This window comes from Prionailurus bengalensis, chromosome D1, assembly GCF_016509475.1.
Source record: "Prionailurus bengalensis isolate Pbe53 chromosome D1, Fcat_Pben_1.1_paternal_pri, whole genome shotgun sequence".
NCBI classification, from domain to species: Eukaryota; Metazoa; Chordata; class Mammalia; order Carnivora; family Felidae; genus Prionailurus; species Prionailurus bengalensis.
This window is the reverse complement of record NC_057346.1, coordinates 87,752,453-87,768,963: the sequence shown is the minus strand read 5'-3', so window position 1 is coordinate 87,768,963 and position 16,511 is coordinate 87,752,453. Positions and strand designations below refer to the sequence as shown.

Below are 16,511 nucleotides of genomic sequence, written 5' to 3'. Positions count from 1 at the left end.
AGCCTTTCCTTATGAATGTAGGCAAGATACTTTTACATTAGCAGTGTTAGCAACAGCTGTAATTGGACATAAATATTCCAAATATTGTTGCCCTTATCATTAGACTGACTGCTAGATCTTATTTTAATGTGTTGTGTCTGTTATTGTGTAAAACTTTGTTTAAAAATATTTCAGTAATTATATTTCAATGTAGTTGGTTTCCTTTGAGGTATCTGTTTATTTTGTGTATTTAAGAACATTATTCTTAGAGGGGCGCCTGGCTGGCTCAGTCTGTAGAGGAAACAACTTCTGATGTTGTGCATTCAAGCCCCATGTTGGGTGTAGTACCTACTTTGGGGGGGAAAAAAAGAACACTTATGAGAAAGAGCCCACAGGCTTCACTAGACTGTAAGAAAGTTCTGGGGTACTACAAAGGGTTATGAAAAAGAGAGCTGTGGTTTCAACTGAGACTGCACATTAGAACCATCTGGGGAATTTTTTTAAATTAGTGATTAAAAAAAATTTTTTTAAGTAAAATAAAAGTAGTGATGGTCCAGGCCAGTTCCTAGGGATTCTGATTTAATTGATCTAGATAGTGGGGCTTGAGCATCTTTTTAAAATCCTCTTTCACCCAGGTGGTTCTAATGTGCTGCCAGGGTTGAGGATCACTAAGGGAATGGCTTGTTTTATTTAGCAGGGAGACATTTATGCTTTTTGCTGCAATTTTGGTGGTTGAGTATTAGACACTGTTTCCTGAGTTTTCTCTGCTGTTTTACAGATTGTGATATACATTATCTAATTTGGTTGGTTAATTTTCAGATCATGATTTACCTTCCCATCAGATTGCTTTGAAACCCTAATTGTTAGTGTTGATTTAACTAAAACTGGTATTGGTTAGTTGTTTTTTACTTGCTGATTTAAAGTACTTGTATCAGATTTACTTCTTATTTTATCATTAACACTTTATTATAGTTGGTATCTTCCAAACTAAGATCCTAGTTTTATTTTATTTTTACGTTTATTTATTTTGAGAGAGAGAGTGAGTCCATGTGAGTGGGGGAGGGGTAGAGAGAGAGAATCCCAAGCAGGCTCCCTCTGTCAGCGCATAGCCTCAAGCAAGCTGAAATCAAGAGTTAGCCGCTTAACTGAGTCACCCAGGTGCCCCACTCCTAGTTTTCTTTTAAGATAGTTTTTTAATTTTTTTTTCAAGAAGTAAATAAATCCTTTGAAAGTAAAAGTCTTTATTTGTTGTATCTCAAGTGTCCTGTCAACAATGTGTGGCACATATTAAGCACTGAGCAAATACTTTTAAGGTGAATAGTAAAAATTTAAACAGAAGAGTATATACATTGTAAAGTAAGTGTGTGTGTCTGTCTCTCCCCAGCTCACCTCCAATTTTTTTTGACGCAGTATTATGGTAATAGTTCCATGTTACTATCTATAGACTTGTCTTGCTCTGTTCTTTTTAGTGACTGCAAATTCCTATATTTAGCCAGTTGTTGTATACATGATTATTTAAATTACTTCTAGTTTTATGTAACAGCAAACAGCCAAGTACTTGACTCTTTATTTAGTACACATCTTTGGGCATGTGTGCAGTAGAAGTTGCCAGGAGTGGAATTCAGGGTCAGACATTCATGTTAAATTTTGATCAGATTACTTGCCCCTGCCAACAGTGTGAGAATGTCTGTTTTTATATACCCTTGCCAGTGCAATATTGATTGTAAAACACTTTGGTCTCTGTCTTACGGTTTACATTGGTATTTCTTTTGAGTGTTTAAAGGTCATTGTTAACTTCTCTTTCTGGGAACTGTTTCAGTACTTTGCCCATTTTCTTTCTGAGCTGCTGGTCTTTTATTGACTGTACGTTAATAAATTTAGTACTATGCCAAATAAGTTGGGATGTTTTTTAGGTTAGTCTTTTGACTTTGTAATACTTTTTCATGCACAAATTTACACTGAATTAAGTTTACTCTTCAAAGGCTTCTAAAAAGCTTTTTCTTTTTTTTAACATTCATTTTTGAGAGAGAGAGAGCGCGCCAGCGATCATGAGCAGGGGAGGGGCAGAGGGAGAGGGAGACACAGAATCTGCAGCAGGCTCTAGGCTCTGAGCTGTCAGCACATAGCCCCATGTGGGGTTCAACCTCGAGATTCAAGAACCCGAGATCATGATCTGAGCCGAAGTCGGACGCTCAACTGACTGAGCCACCCAGGCGCCCCGGAAAAGTTTTTTCTATGCACAGATACATTTCAGTTATTTTTTCCTCTAGTTCTTTTTTTTGTTGTGTTTAAATCTTTGATCTATCTGAAATTTACTTTGGTAGAAAGGATAAAATAGTAATTCAACTTTATTTTGATAAGGTTGACTGCAGTTATTCTAACACTGTACATTAAATAATCTACCATTCTGATTTAAAATATCACCTTTGTTTTGTTCATTTTCCATATATCATTCTCTTTCTTAATCATCTTGAACCAGTGATTGGTTTGTCACCATTACCAAACTTGCCTTGTCATTTTGTGTTATAACATATGGTTGGAGCCAGTAGTCCTCTTCATTAAATTTTACCAGTTTTAGCTTCTTAAGCAGGCCTGCTTACGAAGCTCTTGTATATTAGTAAAACATCATAATTTTGATATAAATTTACATTAATCTTTTAAAACATGTTTTTCTTTCTAAATAATTTATTCCAAAGAAGAGAGTATTATTTCTCCTTGGTAATTTTGTTTTCTAAACTCATAATTTAAAGTGTTTTTTCCCAACTGGAGTTTTGACAGTAATTTTCTATGAGATATTAATTGCCACTGAAGAAAGGAAAAAAGAAAGCTCTTAGCGTCCCTGTCTATCTCGAACATTATTGTGTTTTGCCATATTACAGATTTCAAGAAGTCCTGCAAAAAGACAAAACTTTTATAGGTTAACATGTATCTGACTTATTTGAATATCAGTTTCTTTTTGTGGTACATAGTAGTATTCTGAACAACAATTTGAGAAGTAGTTGTATTTTTGCTTCAGGTGCTAGCTAGTATTTTAGGCATTAATTTTTTTAAGATTATATTTCTATAATAAAAATAAAACTACCACCCATCACCCACACATGACCACTAGACATTTTAGTACAGTCTTATAAATCTCTTACTGCAAGTTTCTTTTATAGTTTTAGTGATGCTGTATAAATCATTTGTGAGTCCTGTTTTTAAAATCTTTACATCAAAATAAAATTTCCAGGGGCACCTGGGTGACTCACTTGGTTGAATGCCTGCTCCTTGATTTTGACTCACATTGTGATCCCAGGGGCATGGATTGAGCCTTGTATCAGGCTCCATGCTGAATGTGGAGCCTGCTTAAGATTCTCTTTCTCCCTCTCTCCTTCTCCCTCCCCTGCTCCGCCCTTCCGGCTCTCTGTCTCTGTCTCTCTCTCAACTAAAAAAATAAAATTTCCATGTCATTTCATGCTTTTCCTTTTTGTGGCTCAGGATTAATGCTCTATAGCAGTGTTTCTCAAAGTTGGTCCACAGACCCCAGGGATTCCTAAGACTTTCAGAGGTTCATTCTGTGAGTTTGTACTGTTTCATAATAAATCTAAGACATTTTTGCCCTATCACTCTTAATCTCTCATGAGAGTACAGTGGAATTTTTACATGTGCTATCACAACAGATAGAATGCAGAAGCAGATATAAAAATCCAGCTACATTTAAAACAATTGGACATTAAGTAGATTTGCAAATACATAACACAAGGGTATTGACTGAATTTTTAAATTTATTTTTCTTAAAAGTATTTGTTAACATGCAAATAATTTTATTATTTGTACGTGAATAAATATTTAACATTTTTCCATTTTAATTTCTAATATAGTAAATATTGAAATAATCACATAAACGAAATGCTCTTTGGCATACCAAGTAATTTTTAAGAGTATAAAAGGGGTCCGTCTTAAGACCACAGAGTTTGAGAACGGCTGCTGTGTAATATTTGATGTGAAAAATGGGTTTAAATTTTAAAATGTTTTTTAGACCACAGAGTTTGAGAACGGCTGCTGTGTGATATTTAATGTGAAAAATGGGTTTAAATTTTAAAATGTTTTTTAAAAGTATGTGATCATTAGATTTTGTTTTTATGCAGGTGACTTATGATAGCATAATATAGATTATAGAAAATGCAGGCCTCTTTTGTAAGAGGACTTTTTTATGCTTTTATATTAGAGACTGATAATCTTGTGCTTGGATTAATTTAGGCATGAAATTTTTAAAACAGTAACATCAGTTTGTTATTTTTCTTTCCCCCAGGCAGCTGAGTATGTCCCAGAGAAGGTGAAGAAAGCTGAAAAGAAATTAGAAGAGAATCCATATGACCTTGACGCTTGGAGCATTCTCATTCGAGAGGCACAGGTTTAGTGATATAGGATTACATTTCCTTCTCTATGGGTCCAATCACACTACTTGGTTCTGCAGTAAATAATATTTTCATAATCCTAACATTGTAAATGCTGTTTATTGGTTTTCAATTTTAGAATCAACCTATAGACAAAGCACGGAAGACTTATGAACGCCTTGTTGCCCAGTTCCCCAGTTCTGGCAGATTCTGGAAACTATACATTGAAGCAGAGGTTAATATTTTATTTTATTTTTTCTTATATAGCATCTGATGGGAATTGCAGCATACACTAGTGTGATAGAAAACAAGTTAGGAACGTAGATAGCACAACTAGGACAAGGAGGATTTAAATGTCTCTTGCCTTTATTTTGTAAAATAGGTATGAAGGAGTAATTAAAGTGAATTTTTGAAATTTGGGTCTTTACAAGCTGATGATTGTTGCATTTTGGAGTTGCAACAACATTAAAACAGTTTCAATGGTATTGGAGTGCTTTAGCCTTTTATTTACTTGTCATGTGTCAATTTATTGCCTCCTGTGTCATTTATTTAGAACTCATTTTTCTTTTTATTCCTACTTACAAACTAATATGAATGGTACTATGAGAAAATATGGAAATGTTAACTTAGTTTTATAGGGTATATTGAGTGGTGAAACATGTAGGTGAAAAATTGTTTCAGGTTTTAATTTTGTGAAAATGCATGGTTTGTCAATAAATATAAGCACTTCAGTAATTTAAAGTTTTTTAAGGGGATAAAGTTTCCATTATTTGGGAATAAGCTAATGTGATTCAAATTTGTGTAATCATAATTCACCCAGTGATACTTTGATTTTTTTTTTTCCTTGCTTTCTAACTGTCTTGAAATTTTAAGTCAGGCACGTTTATTTTAAAGAGTAAGGGCCTCATTCTTGATTATGATTAGAAGGGAAATGTTCATTTTTGACAACTGAGGTTAGCAGTCAAGATGATAATAAAGCATTAATGTATCGATAACAATAGCACCAAGTAATCATCTTTCAGATTATAAATTAATGGGATGGAAGGGGTGAGATGGGAATAATTGATATCCACATTACGCTGAAAATTCTATCCATTTCTTTTTATAATTTATAATACTAAGAAGTATTCTTATTTTGAATGTTATAAATTCTCAACATAATCAAATACACTGCAGCCTCATCTTAACGTTTTCCATGACAACTGAAATTTGATGATCTATGGGTCTGTTTTGGACCTGTTTAAAGGGCTTTAGTCATCAGCAGTACTAAACAATTTAACACGACACAGTGTCACCTGTGATGTGTTCCTCATAATGGACCCAACCAATAGCCAGTTTAAATTGAGGCTACAGTGTACTTACTGTATTTGTGCTATGGTTTATAGTATATTACTTTGGGGTGAGGGGAGATTACTGGACAATAACAGGAACATTGTGTGTGTGTATTAAATTTTTTGTGTGTGGTTGTGTATGTGGTATGTGTGTTTGTATGTGTGAGAGAGATTGTACCTTACATGGAGTTTGGTTGTGGTTTTGGCCCAAGACTTTAAGGTTTCATCAGTTACCCTTTGGGACCATTTCTTTCCTTAATATATTTAATCATCAGAGTAGACTGACACGGAATTCACCAGGTGAGTGAATAGGCCTGTCTGAAGTGTGCTGAACCCAGTGCTGCTTTGTAATACTCATTAAATCAAAGAACCTTGGATCACCTGTACTTGGTCTACATTCCGGTTTGATTTTACAGACACATTAACTTATATGCAAACTCATCAGACATGAACATAATTGATGCATAGTAGTTTTTATATAATGAAGTAGTACTTTAGTTTTAGAAAGTTCTCAAATATTCAGGTATTTGTGCATTTTATTATAAGTTAAACTGAAACTGGCAGATACTCCATTCTGTAGGAACTGAATGAGTCTGTTTCTCCCATTTCCTAACTAAAGATATGAAATGCATTATAAAAAAGAATTCTAAGACGGACCAGATGTTCTTTCAAGGCTGAAATTGTCTAAATAATAGGCTCATTTCATTTAATATTTCAGAGCTGCTAGCAGTTGCCTGATTTATTTAATTGGTAAGATTTGCAGTTACTTCACACACATACACACACATAAATATGAATGTATGTATAAAACATCTTTTGAGAAAAAATGGTAAAGAATATATATATATATGTGTGTTTTGTAAAATTTACATTTTTGGTTTAGGAATTAAAATGTTAAAATTGCTGATTTAGAAATGCATACCCGGAGCTGTGTTTTTCTCTTTTCCTGATTTGCTCTTTATTTTTTTATTTTCACATTTTGTACTTTGTTTAGCCTGTAAGAGGCTAAAGTTTTCTTTGGTCATTTCACCCAGTGTGGCCTTTAATATTTCTGGAGGAGACACATAACCTCTTTATAATACATTAAAATCTGAAGTAATAATTAGAATGTCTTTAAAGGTAATACTAACAGTGTTTACATAACATTTTGTATGCACTCTCAAGAAAATAAAGTTTTTTTAATACATTTGTTGTAACTCAGTACTTCATGGCGGGGAAAATTATGTTTTGTTTATTTATGGTCAGTTAAACCAATGTGTGTGAGTCCAAATACATTTAGTACTTTTCTAATGAAAATACATACATCATTAATAACAACAGATAATTTGCTTCCCCAGAGAAAGTTGTAAGTCCTACTAAGAACAAGTAGCAAAAATGAGTTTTTTGGTTTTCGGGTTTTTTGTTTTTTGTTTTTGTTTTTTTTGCTTTTAAATTTGAAACATAAGTTGCAAATGAGAGCATAATATAAATAATTTTTAGGAAAGGAGTTAGTGACACTAATCTGATATTTTCAGTATTTGCAAGTATATCAGCTTTTCTCATATCAGTGGCATTTATAATACCTAGCTACTTGTGTAAAATTTGAGCTTTATTGAACTATCATCCTTAATTCATTACCCACTTTTAATTTTTTGCTAAAGCATAGAAATTGTTGGATATAAAATTCTCTTGTTCTAATGAAAGGGCACTTAGAACCAATATCTGTGTATTTGTTATAATTATATAATTTCAAAATTAAGCCAGATTACTTGAGTGTTGTACATATTAATTCTATAGAAACACCAGAGGTTAAGTGGGATACCCAGTCAAAGCCTCAGTGCTCTGCAAATACCCACTTTTTAGGGTGGTTAAAAGGGTTACTAAATATCACAAAACTGAGAAAATTTATAGTTTTGTCATATTCTTTAAGTTGTTTTTCCCTTTGTGGTTTCTGTAGCTATTCATATAGCTAGGTAATCAATGTGACAGCACATAAGCTACAATATTTTACTGTTAGGAGTAATTTGTTTTGAATTAGGCCACATTCATAAGAAATTTTTCTACAAAAGGATGATGGTTTTTATTGGTAGCTGAAGGAGAAATGAAGAAGGTAATGCTGCTGGTAATAGCAACAATGTATCTTGCTATCTGTGAAAGCTGTAATTCTTTAATAAAAGTATATAGAGAATTGATGGCTTTTTATTTTAAAAGATTTTAAAAACATGAATCCGTATTAAAATGGGTTGTAAAGTATACATTTCAGTTTTTCAAAATAACCTTTCTACTTGGGAAAAAATGACTCTTAAAAAATACCTTTCTTCTTGGAAAATGGAAGTGAACTCAGGATGGAACATGAATGACCTAAATTGAAATAAACTTCTCCACTGTCGATACTGTTTTAATATCTCTAAGTAGCAGTTCAAACTACTGTTGTTATAATGTTTTGTATATTTTGAGCAATGTGATTTTTTAAATGCAGATAAAATTATTGCATTATCATATAAATTATTTCTTTTCTATACTTCAACTTGCAGTCTCTTTTTAAAAACATCTGTACTCTTTTCTTATAGATCTGCTCTTTTCCTGTTTGTAATAAATGTTGGTCCATGTCTGTGTGATTATTCAGATTGTACTCTAAAATGCAACATGCTCTTTAATCTATAGTTTCTTAAATGCATGTATAAATGTAGTGTAGGGGTGTAAAAGAAAACAGGACTGATTTGCAAACACAGAACTGAGTAATCAGATATCTGAAAGTGCTTTGAATAATTACATACTATTTTTTAAACCAAAGGAAATATTTGTGTGTTTATTACTGTAAGTAGTGAACTTCTATTTCAGGTTTTACTGAAATACCGTATTCTGTCCATATTCCCTTCCATTATTGTAGCATAGATGTTTAGGTTTTGTCAGTGATACTAACTTGATCTATACATTTTTTTTCCTTGAGGCCTTTTCTCTTCACCCAGGCATTGTATAATAAAACTATTTTGCAAAAGGACATAGCTAATTTAGATAAAATTTCTTTTTAAAAAAATTTATTTTCTATTCTTTGTCTTTAGATAATTTAGTATTTTATGTGAAATGTAGTGATTTATTTTCAAGCAAAACCTTGTACTAATCAGCCTAATTGCCTGTATATTTATATTTCTCCACTTTATAAAGGAAAATTATAATCTTTGCAGTCACTGATACACAAATTAAAAAAATAATGGTCCTCTTTTTCCTTTGCGAAGACTCAGATTTTTAAGATAGCTTCTTCATATTCTACTCCATTGCGTGTAATAAGATTTATGGTATATTCTGAAAATGTGGAAAAGGCATCCCTGACTAGATTTTAATAAAAAAGTACACACGTTCTCAAATTTATTATGGAACAAAAAGGGCTATTTGATCATGTAGTTTTAAGTTTCCCTGTGGGTAATGCTCTAGCCTAAGTTTGTTGGGCATTTATGGAATAACAATACTTAATATTATAATACCTAATATTTAGTGGTTTGTTTGTTTTTTTAAATCATGGGGCATTGCAATCAGTAAGGTCTTAGGGGATTCTTTTGGTATATGACCCACTTCCCCTATTCTGGGAGGTATTAGTTATGCTCCAATATGGCATCCGTGAATAAACACAAACACATAAGCCCTTCATAATATTATGAAGTGAAACCTCCATACTGGAAATAATCTTAACAGAAAAGCCTTTTGAGGGTGCTCTGCATTTTTGGTTCTAACTTGAGCATAAAGGAACCAGGTGGCAATTAATTGACTTTCTCTTTAAAAAACAAAGAAATCTTGAAGTCTAAGGCTCAGTTTTTTTCTAATGGGTTCATTGTTTTTTATTTTGTTTAGTGTGTTCTTTCTACTTGCAAACAGCTGTTCCTTTTTGAATGAGTCTGATTCAAGGCACTTCCAAGAAATGAAGATGTCTAAAATATACTGATGATGTCTATTAAAAGCTGTATTTCGAGATGTGGACAAGAATGCATTTTTCTTCCTGTAAATAATTTTCTTTTGAACTAATTTTTATTACTAAACAGTTTTGCTCTCAGCAACTTTGGAGTGGAAAACAGTTGGTTAATATGGTGGTGTAGTGGTTAATATGATGGTGTGGTACATTGAAGTCTATAAATTTTTTCCCCCACATATTCAGAATCCACAGCAGTTCCAACAAAATTGTGAATATTTGCTTTGAATACAACTTGTTGAGAAACTAAACGGCTTTTCTAAGGCTCAGGGAAGCATAACATGGGGTAAGTTTTACCATTTTGTATGCTAGGAGACCCCTCCCCACCAAAGAAAAATTTTCTATTTGGTAATGTTAAGTGATAGTTCTAAAAACAAAAATCTAATGTCAAAGACAGGATTGACATGTGGTTTTGGAATAATAACTTCAAAATGTAATAAGGCCAGTATAACTGTCCCAAAAGCTATTTTTAAGCTTTCTAGTACATTTATTTATGTGATACTGCATTATGACATTTTTTAAAATACAAAATTTTAGCTCTAGCATATACAGATAACATTATTGTAAGTCTTTGTCTACATATTTCTATATGGGAAAGTCTTTTTTCTCTTCTGGTTGTGTGGAGATATAAATGACCTATAACACTGCATAAGTTTAAGGTGTGCAATATATCAATTTGATAAATGTATATACTGTGAAATGATACCCACAATGTTTAGTTAACATCCATCACCTCACACAGTGATAAGGAAAAAGGTCTTTTATGGTGACATTTTCTTTTAACTTTTTCATGTTGAATTTTAATGTTTGTTTATTTTTGAGAGAGAGACACAGAGCATGAGTGGAGGAGGGCCAGAGAGAGAGGGAGACACAGAATCTGAAGCAGACTCCAGGCTCTGAGCTATCAGCACAGAGCCCGATGTGGGGCTGGAACTCACAAACTGTGAGATCATGACCTGAGTCAAAGTCGGATGCTCAACCGACTGAGCCACCCAGGCGTCCCTTTCATGTTGAATTTTAAGAAAACGGAATGTTGAGCATTTTGCCATGATGGTTTCCTTGAAATTCAACAACTGAATATACAAGTATTGTATATTTATTTTTTAAGTATTATTTTGAGAGTATGAGTAGGGGAGGAGTTGAGACAGGGAAAGAGAATCCCAAGCAGGCCCTGCACTGTCAACGCAGAGCCCAACATAGGGCTTGAACTCAATGAACCATGAGATCATGACCTGAGCTAAAATCAAGAGTCAGATGCTTAAATGACTGAGCCACCCAGGCACCCCTCCTAGTGCTGTATATTTAAACCCAAAGAGGACCTTAAGTTTAAATTTTTTTTGTTTGTTTGTTTAGTTAGAGAGCATAAGTGGGTTGGGGGCAGAAAGAGAGGGAGACAGAGAATCCTAAGCAGGCTCTGCACTGTAAGTGCAGAGTCCAGAGTGGGGCTCAAACTCACAACCATGAGATCATGGCCTGAGCTGACACCAAGAGTTGGACACTTAACTGACTGAGCCACCTAGGCGCCCCAAGGATATTAAGTTTGAATCTGCAATTCAGAGTGGAAAGGTGAATTAATTTAGCCACTTCATATGTGAGTGACGTAAAGCAAGATATTATCCCTAGAATCAAAGTTTAAATTTTTCTTTAATGTTTAGTTTTGAGAGAGAGGAAGACACAATCCGAAGCAGCCTCCAGGCTCTGAGCTGTCAGCACAGAGCCCGACGCGGGGCTCAAAACCACACAGACCGCAAGATCATGACCTGAGGTGAAGTCAGGTGCCGCGCCCCACCCCCCCTCCGCTTTTTTTAATTTTTTAATTTATTTTTTTAATTTTTATTTTATTTTTTTACCTTAGAATCAAAGTTTAGAAACTATAGTGCTATGGGATCACCTGGGAAGCTTTTAAAACCTGCAAGCTTGGCAATTAGCATACTATTAATGCTGACTCCCATCTCCGCAGAATGGGCACATGGAAACTTACTGTTCGGTGTTTCTGGCAACTAGTTTTGGAGTTGAGGCTTTAAAAGACAATAAAGGAGTCTTGTTGCTGTGAGTATATTTCATATCTCACAGAATACTACCTTTATTTGCCTGGATTATGAAGTTACTAGTCTCCTGGCTTTTTTGACTACATGATAGATCACTCAATATATAATCAATCTGGAAGTAATCTTAGAAGCATGCATTGTGTGCTTAGTAGTATTCCTAACAGTGTGGTGACTGTTTCTTAGATCTGCAATCAGGATAATGGTAGTGTTATTGAACATTGACAGTTTTTTAGTTGCTGACTTAATTCCTGGGTTTGAAACCCAATTTTCTAGCCCTGGAAACTTAAAAAAAAAACAAAAAACAAAAAACAATGTAATTACTTAAGTAGCAGCAAATAAGAGTGTCATGTATTCAGGAAGGACCACTTAAACTGGAAAATATGGCTTAAAATTACTGCACCTTTTTAATAACTAACCCTTAACTCCTTTTATTTTAAATGTTTATTTTTGAGACGGAGAGAAGAGTGTGAGCTGGGGAGGGGCAGAGAGAGAGGGAGACCGAGGACCCCAAATGGGCTCTGCGCTGACAGCAGAGAGCCCAGTGCAGGGCTTCAGCTCAAGATCTGTGAGATTGTGACCTGAGCCAAACTCATGCTTGCCCGACTGAGCCACCCAGGTGCCCCACCCTTAACTCTTGAGAGAGTCTTTAAACATGAATACCACATCTTCTTTTCAGATTATTAGCTAACCATCCATTCATTTAGTTAGCGCTTGAATATATGTAAGTACTACTCATTCTTTTGGGAGATGGGAGATGATGGAGTGTTTTAACAAAGAACCAGTCATTATTCCTAGCTATTTCTGTAGTCAGGTTTCTGAATTTTTCACCCCACAGAGGAGTGCAGTGTTTCTCAACCATTTTTAACTCGTTTCCTTATTTAAAAAAAATGTCTCCCTTAGTGTGTTTTGATAGCTTTTAAATCAAATACGGCTTTTAACAAATGGTGATTTTAGTATTTCTGGTTGATACCTGTCCTTAGGAGAGTTGACTTATTTCCACCTGATAGTTGAGAATTTTGGCAGCAGTGATATTCGTAGAAGAACTGGAGTATATCTAAATTTCATAAAACTTAAATGTCAAAAATAACATTACCTTAATGAAATACCTTGTGAAAATGTACACTGTCATAGGAGGGAGCTTACAAGTATTTGGGGAGATTGTCAACAAAAAACTTTGTTTCCTGCACTGTACATTTATGGCGGGGGGTGGGGGGAATTGTAGAGGAAGAGAATCCTAAACAGGTTCCATACTTACAGGACAAAGCCTGATGCGGGGCTTGAACCCACTAACCGTGAGATAATGGGGTCCAGATGCTTAACCGAGCCACCTAAGCACCCCAATTTTATCTTTTAAAGCTTTGTTTATTTCTGTACCCAACGTGGGGCTTGAACTAATGACTCCAAGATCAAGAGTCGCATGCTCTCCTGACTGAGCCAGCCATCTGCCCCTGTACATTTAATCCCCTCATCTACCATTATTATTACTATTATTAATCCTTTAACTTGTTTAATAAGTGAATTTTTGAGGTTTTGTGGTTCTCTTAATTAGGATATGTTAGTAGATGAGAAATGCTTAAAACATCACTATTTAGATTATTTAGAGTTGAAGATTCAGATTGTATGCCAACCACTGGGGACCACATGGTTTATAATCTGCTTTGTTATGGGTTGAATAGCAAGTTAGAGCTTTTATGGGTAATAAACTGACATTTTTGCATTTTTTAAAAATGTTTTAAACTTAGAGTTGCAAGAACAATGCAAAGAATTTATATATGCTTTACCCTGATTGGCCAGCTTTTAAGATTTCACATACGCTTTATCAATTCTATATTTTCCTGAACCATAGGAGATTAGATTGCATACATCACAACCTTTATACTTTGGTGTATTTTTTTTTCCATTTAATTTTTTTAATTTAAATTTTAGTTTAACATACAGTTTCAGTGTATTTTCAGTGTATTATAGCAGTTTTCTTCTAAATTAGTAGTATCTAATCCAAAGTTGTACATAGTTGCCATTCCTCTTTAGCCTCCTTTGATGTTGAACAGTTCCTCAGCTTTAAGTTTGATATTTCCTCATTCAGGAAATATACATATTAGCTGAAAAGCTGCAAATGATGTGTGTGTTCTCACTCTCTCATCCAGAGGCACATGATGTTTATTTACCCCTTATTGGTGATGTCATTGGTGCCCATTTTCTCCCCTGTGTAGTCACTATTACTGCTTTCATAATTAATAAAACAATGAGATACTTTGCAACTGTAAAAATCCTATTTCTCATTAAATAGTTACCCACTTCATTTTGAAATTGTTAACAATTCTTGCAGGAATCATTGATTTTTTTTTTTTTTACATTACCTAGTTTTTTTGGTATGTTTATCGTTGAGTGTTGTAAATATGTACTCTATATTGATGACTCAAACTTCAAGCCTTTTTGTATTTGAAAATTACTGGAAAGTAGTAGCTTTTCTTTCCTTCCACATTTTAAACAGGTTAGTAGTAAGGGTTGTTAGAAAGGTGATGATTTATACGATTTCAGTGGTTTATGATAGGAGCAAGTTTTCCAGATCGTATACTCTATTAGTAATGCCTTTAAATTCTATCATAAATCACATAGGGGAAAGATAACATTTCCTTGACTCATTAGGTTTATAGAAACTTAACTAGTTCTATATTTTTATAAGAACTGCTGGAGGCCATAGGAAATGAGTATCTTTTATTGATTTATTAGCTGGCCAAATGGCAAATTATTTCAAATAATTTTATATTAAAAAAAATCATTAGGTCTTTGGCTTTAAAACAGGTTGGAAAGTAAGGGGGAAAATCATCTAGATAAATACTGTATTTGCAAATGCTGTATCTTTAAAGTACTTAAATAATTTCGTTGCTGCCTGAGGCACAAATTAGAAAGTTACCACTTTAAAGGAAATAATTTCTCTACTAGCAATTAAAGATTGCTTACACCATGGTAGTGGTATTTTCCTAAAAGCAGGCTGTTTGATTAAATTTGAATTTCCTGAGTTAACAGAAAGTGAGATTTATAATTAAAGAACAGACATTCCAAGTCCAAAGAATTTATTTATATAAGTGTCTGTGATATCCTTTTAATAGCGGAAAGGGGGTTATTTGCCATGTGTCTCAACAGCAGAATTCTTTTACTGCAGCAGTAGCATCAGTTTTTGATTAGTGCAGAAAAGATATATTTGAAGAATTGGTAGTTTCTTGAAAGAAATGCAGGAGGGGCGCCTGGGTGGCGCAGTCGGTTAAGCGTCCGACTCAGCCAGGTCACGATCTCGCGGTCCGTGAGTTCGAGCCCCACGGCGGGCTCTGGGCTGATGGCTCGGAGCCTGGAGCCTGTTTCCGATTCTGTGACTCCCTCTCTCTCTGCCCCTCCCCCGTTCATGCTCTGTCTCTCTCTGTCCCAAAAATAAATAAACGTTGAAAAAAAAAATTAAAAAAAAAAAAAAAAAGAAATGCAGGAAATCTGCAGATTATAAAGGGTAGTATGGAGGAAGAGGAATGGCCCAGAATTTGAAATCTGGTGACCTAGGATTTTATACTTTAAGCTCTTCTATTGAATTCCTGTCATCTTAGGCAACCCATTTTTGTTTTTTAGTTTCTTTAAGTAGATTCCATTCCCAAGGGGGGGCTTGAACTCATACCCTGACATCAAGAGTCAACTGACCCAGCCAGGCACCTCCCTGCTTTTCAAATGTTTATTATGAAAATTTTGAAACTGAAAAGTTGAAAGAATAGCATGAATATTATAGTAAATACCTATATACCTTCTTCCTTGACTGAATGTTTTGCCATACATGCTTTATCTTTCTCTTGTTTATATATTGTCCTACATAACCACAATAACCATTATACTGGAAAGGAACCTTGGTGTTCTAATATAATTTAATATGCAGCTCATGTTTACATTTTTCAACTGTCCCAGATTCATTGTTACTAAAATTCTCCATTTCTATGATGGATGAGATAATTTGAATTTTATGCCCTTATGGTCCTTTTTCTGCTGTGCTTTGTGTTTTAAGTAAGATTTTAGATTTTATATTATTTCTCACTCTTATCCCTTCCTCATGTGAATAGGAAAAACTAATGTGAATCCAAGTGTTGTTTTCAGTAATCTGTATATAAATGGAAAAGTCCCATTAACCATTCCGGACAAGAATTGTCTTTAGAACTGTTGTAATTTTTTAAAAAATATGTTTATTATGTTTTATGTTTATTACTATGTTTATTATTATTTTGTTTATGCTTGTTTATTTTATGTTTTTATATTATTTATGTTTATTATGTTTATTTATTTTTAGAGAGAGAGAGCGAGCGTGAGTAGAGGAGGGGCAGAGAGAGAGGGAGACAAAGAATCTGAAGCAGGCTCCAGGCTCGGAGCTGTCAGCACAGAGCCCAACATGGGGCTCCAACTCAGGAACTGTGAGATCATGACCTAAGCCAAAGTCAGATGCTCAACTGACTGAGCCACCCAGGGGCCCCCAGAACTGTTCAATGTTAAGCAGTAGGTGGGAATTTTTTTATTTTTTACCACGAAGAGGCAACTTAAAAAAAAAAATTTTTTTTTAATATTTATTTTTGAGAGAGACAGAACACAAGCGGGGCTGGGGCAGAGAGGGAGACACCGAATCTAAAGCAGGCTGCAGGCTTTAAGCTGTCAGCACAGAGCCCAACGCAGGGCTCGAACCCACAAGCCGTGAGATCATGACCTGAGCTGAAGTCTTACGCTTAACCGACTGAGCCACCCAGGTGCCCCAAGAGGCAACTTATTTTAAGTTTAAATACATTTGCAGTAACTTAAAGATTATAGTCTGAAATAT

General features: G+C 34.4%; 1 protein-coding gene across 1 annotated transcript in view; it reads left to right on the top strand.

The window, feature by feature from the left end:
• The window catches only part of CSTF3 (cleavage stimulation factor subunit 3), a 73,119-nt gene that overhangs the window by 11,207 nt on the left and 45,401 nt on the right, over positions 1-16,511 (top strand). Inside the window, exons 2-3 of the mRNA XM_043580895.1 lie at positions 4,271-4,372; positions 4,495-4,590. Of these exons, the coding sequence (XP_043436830.1) occupies positions 4,271-4,372; positions 4,495-4,590 (198 nt within the window). The remainder of the gene's footprint in view (positions 1-4,270; positions 4,373-4,494; positions 4,591-16,511) is intronic.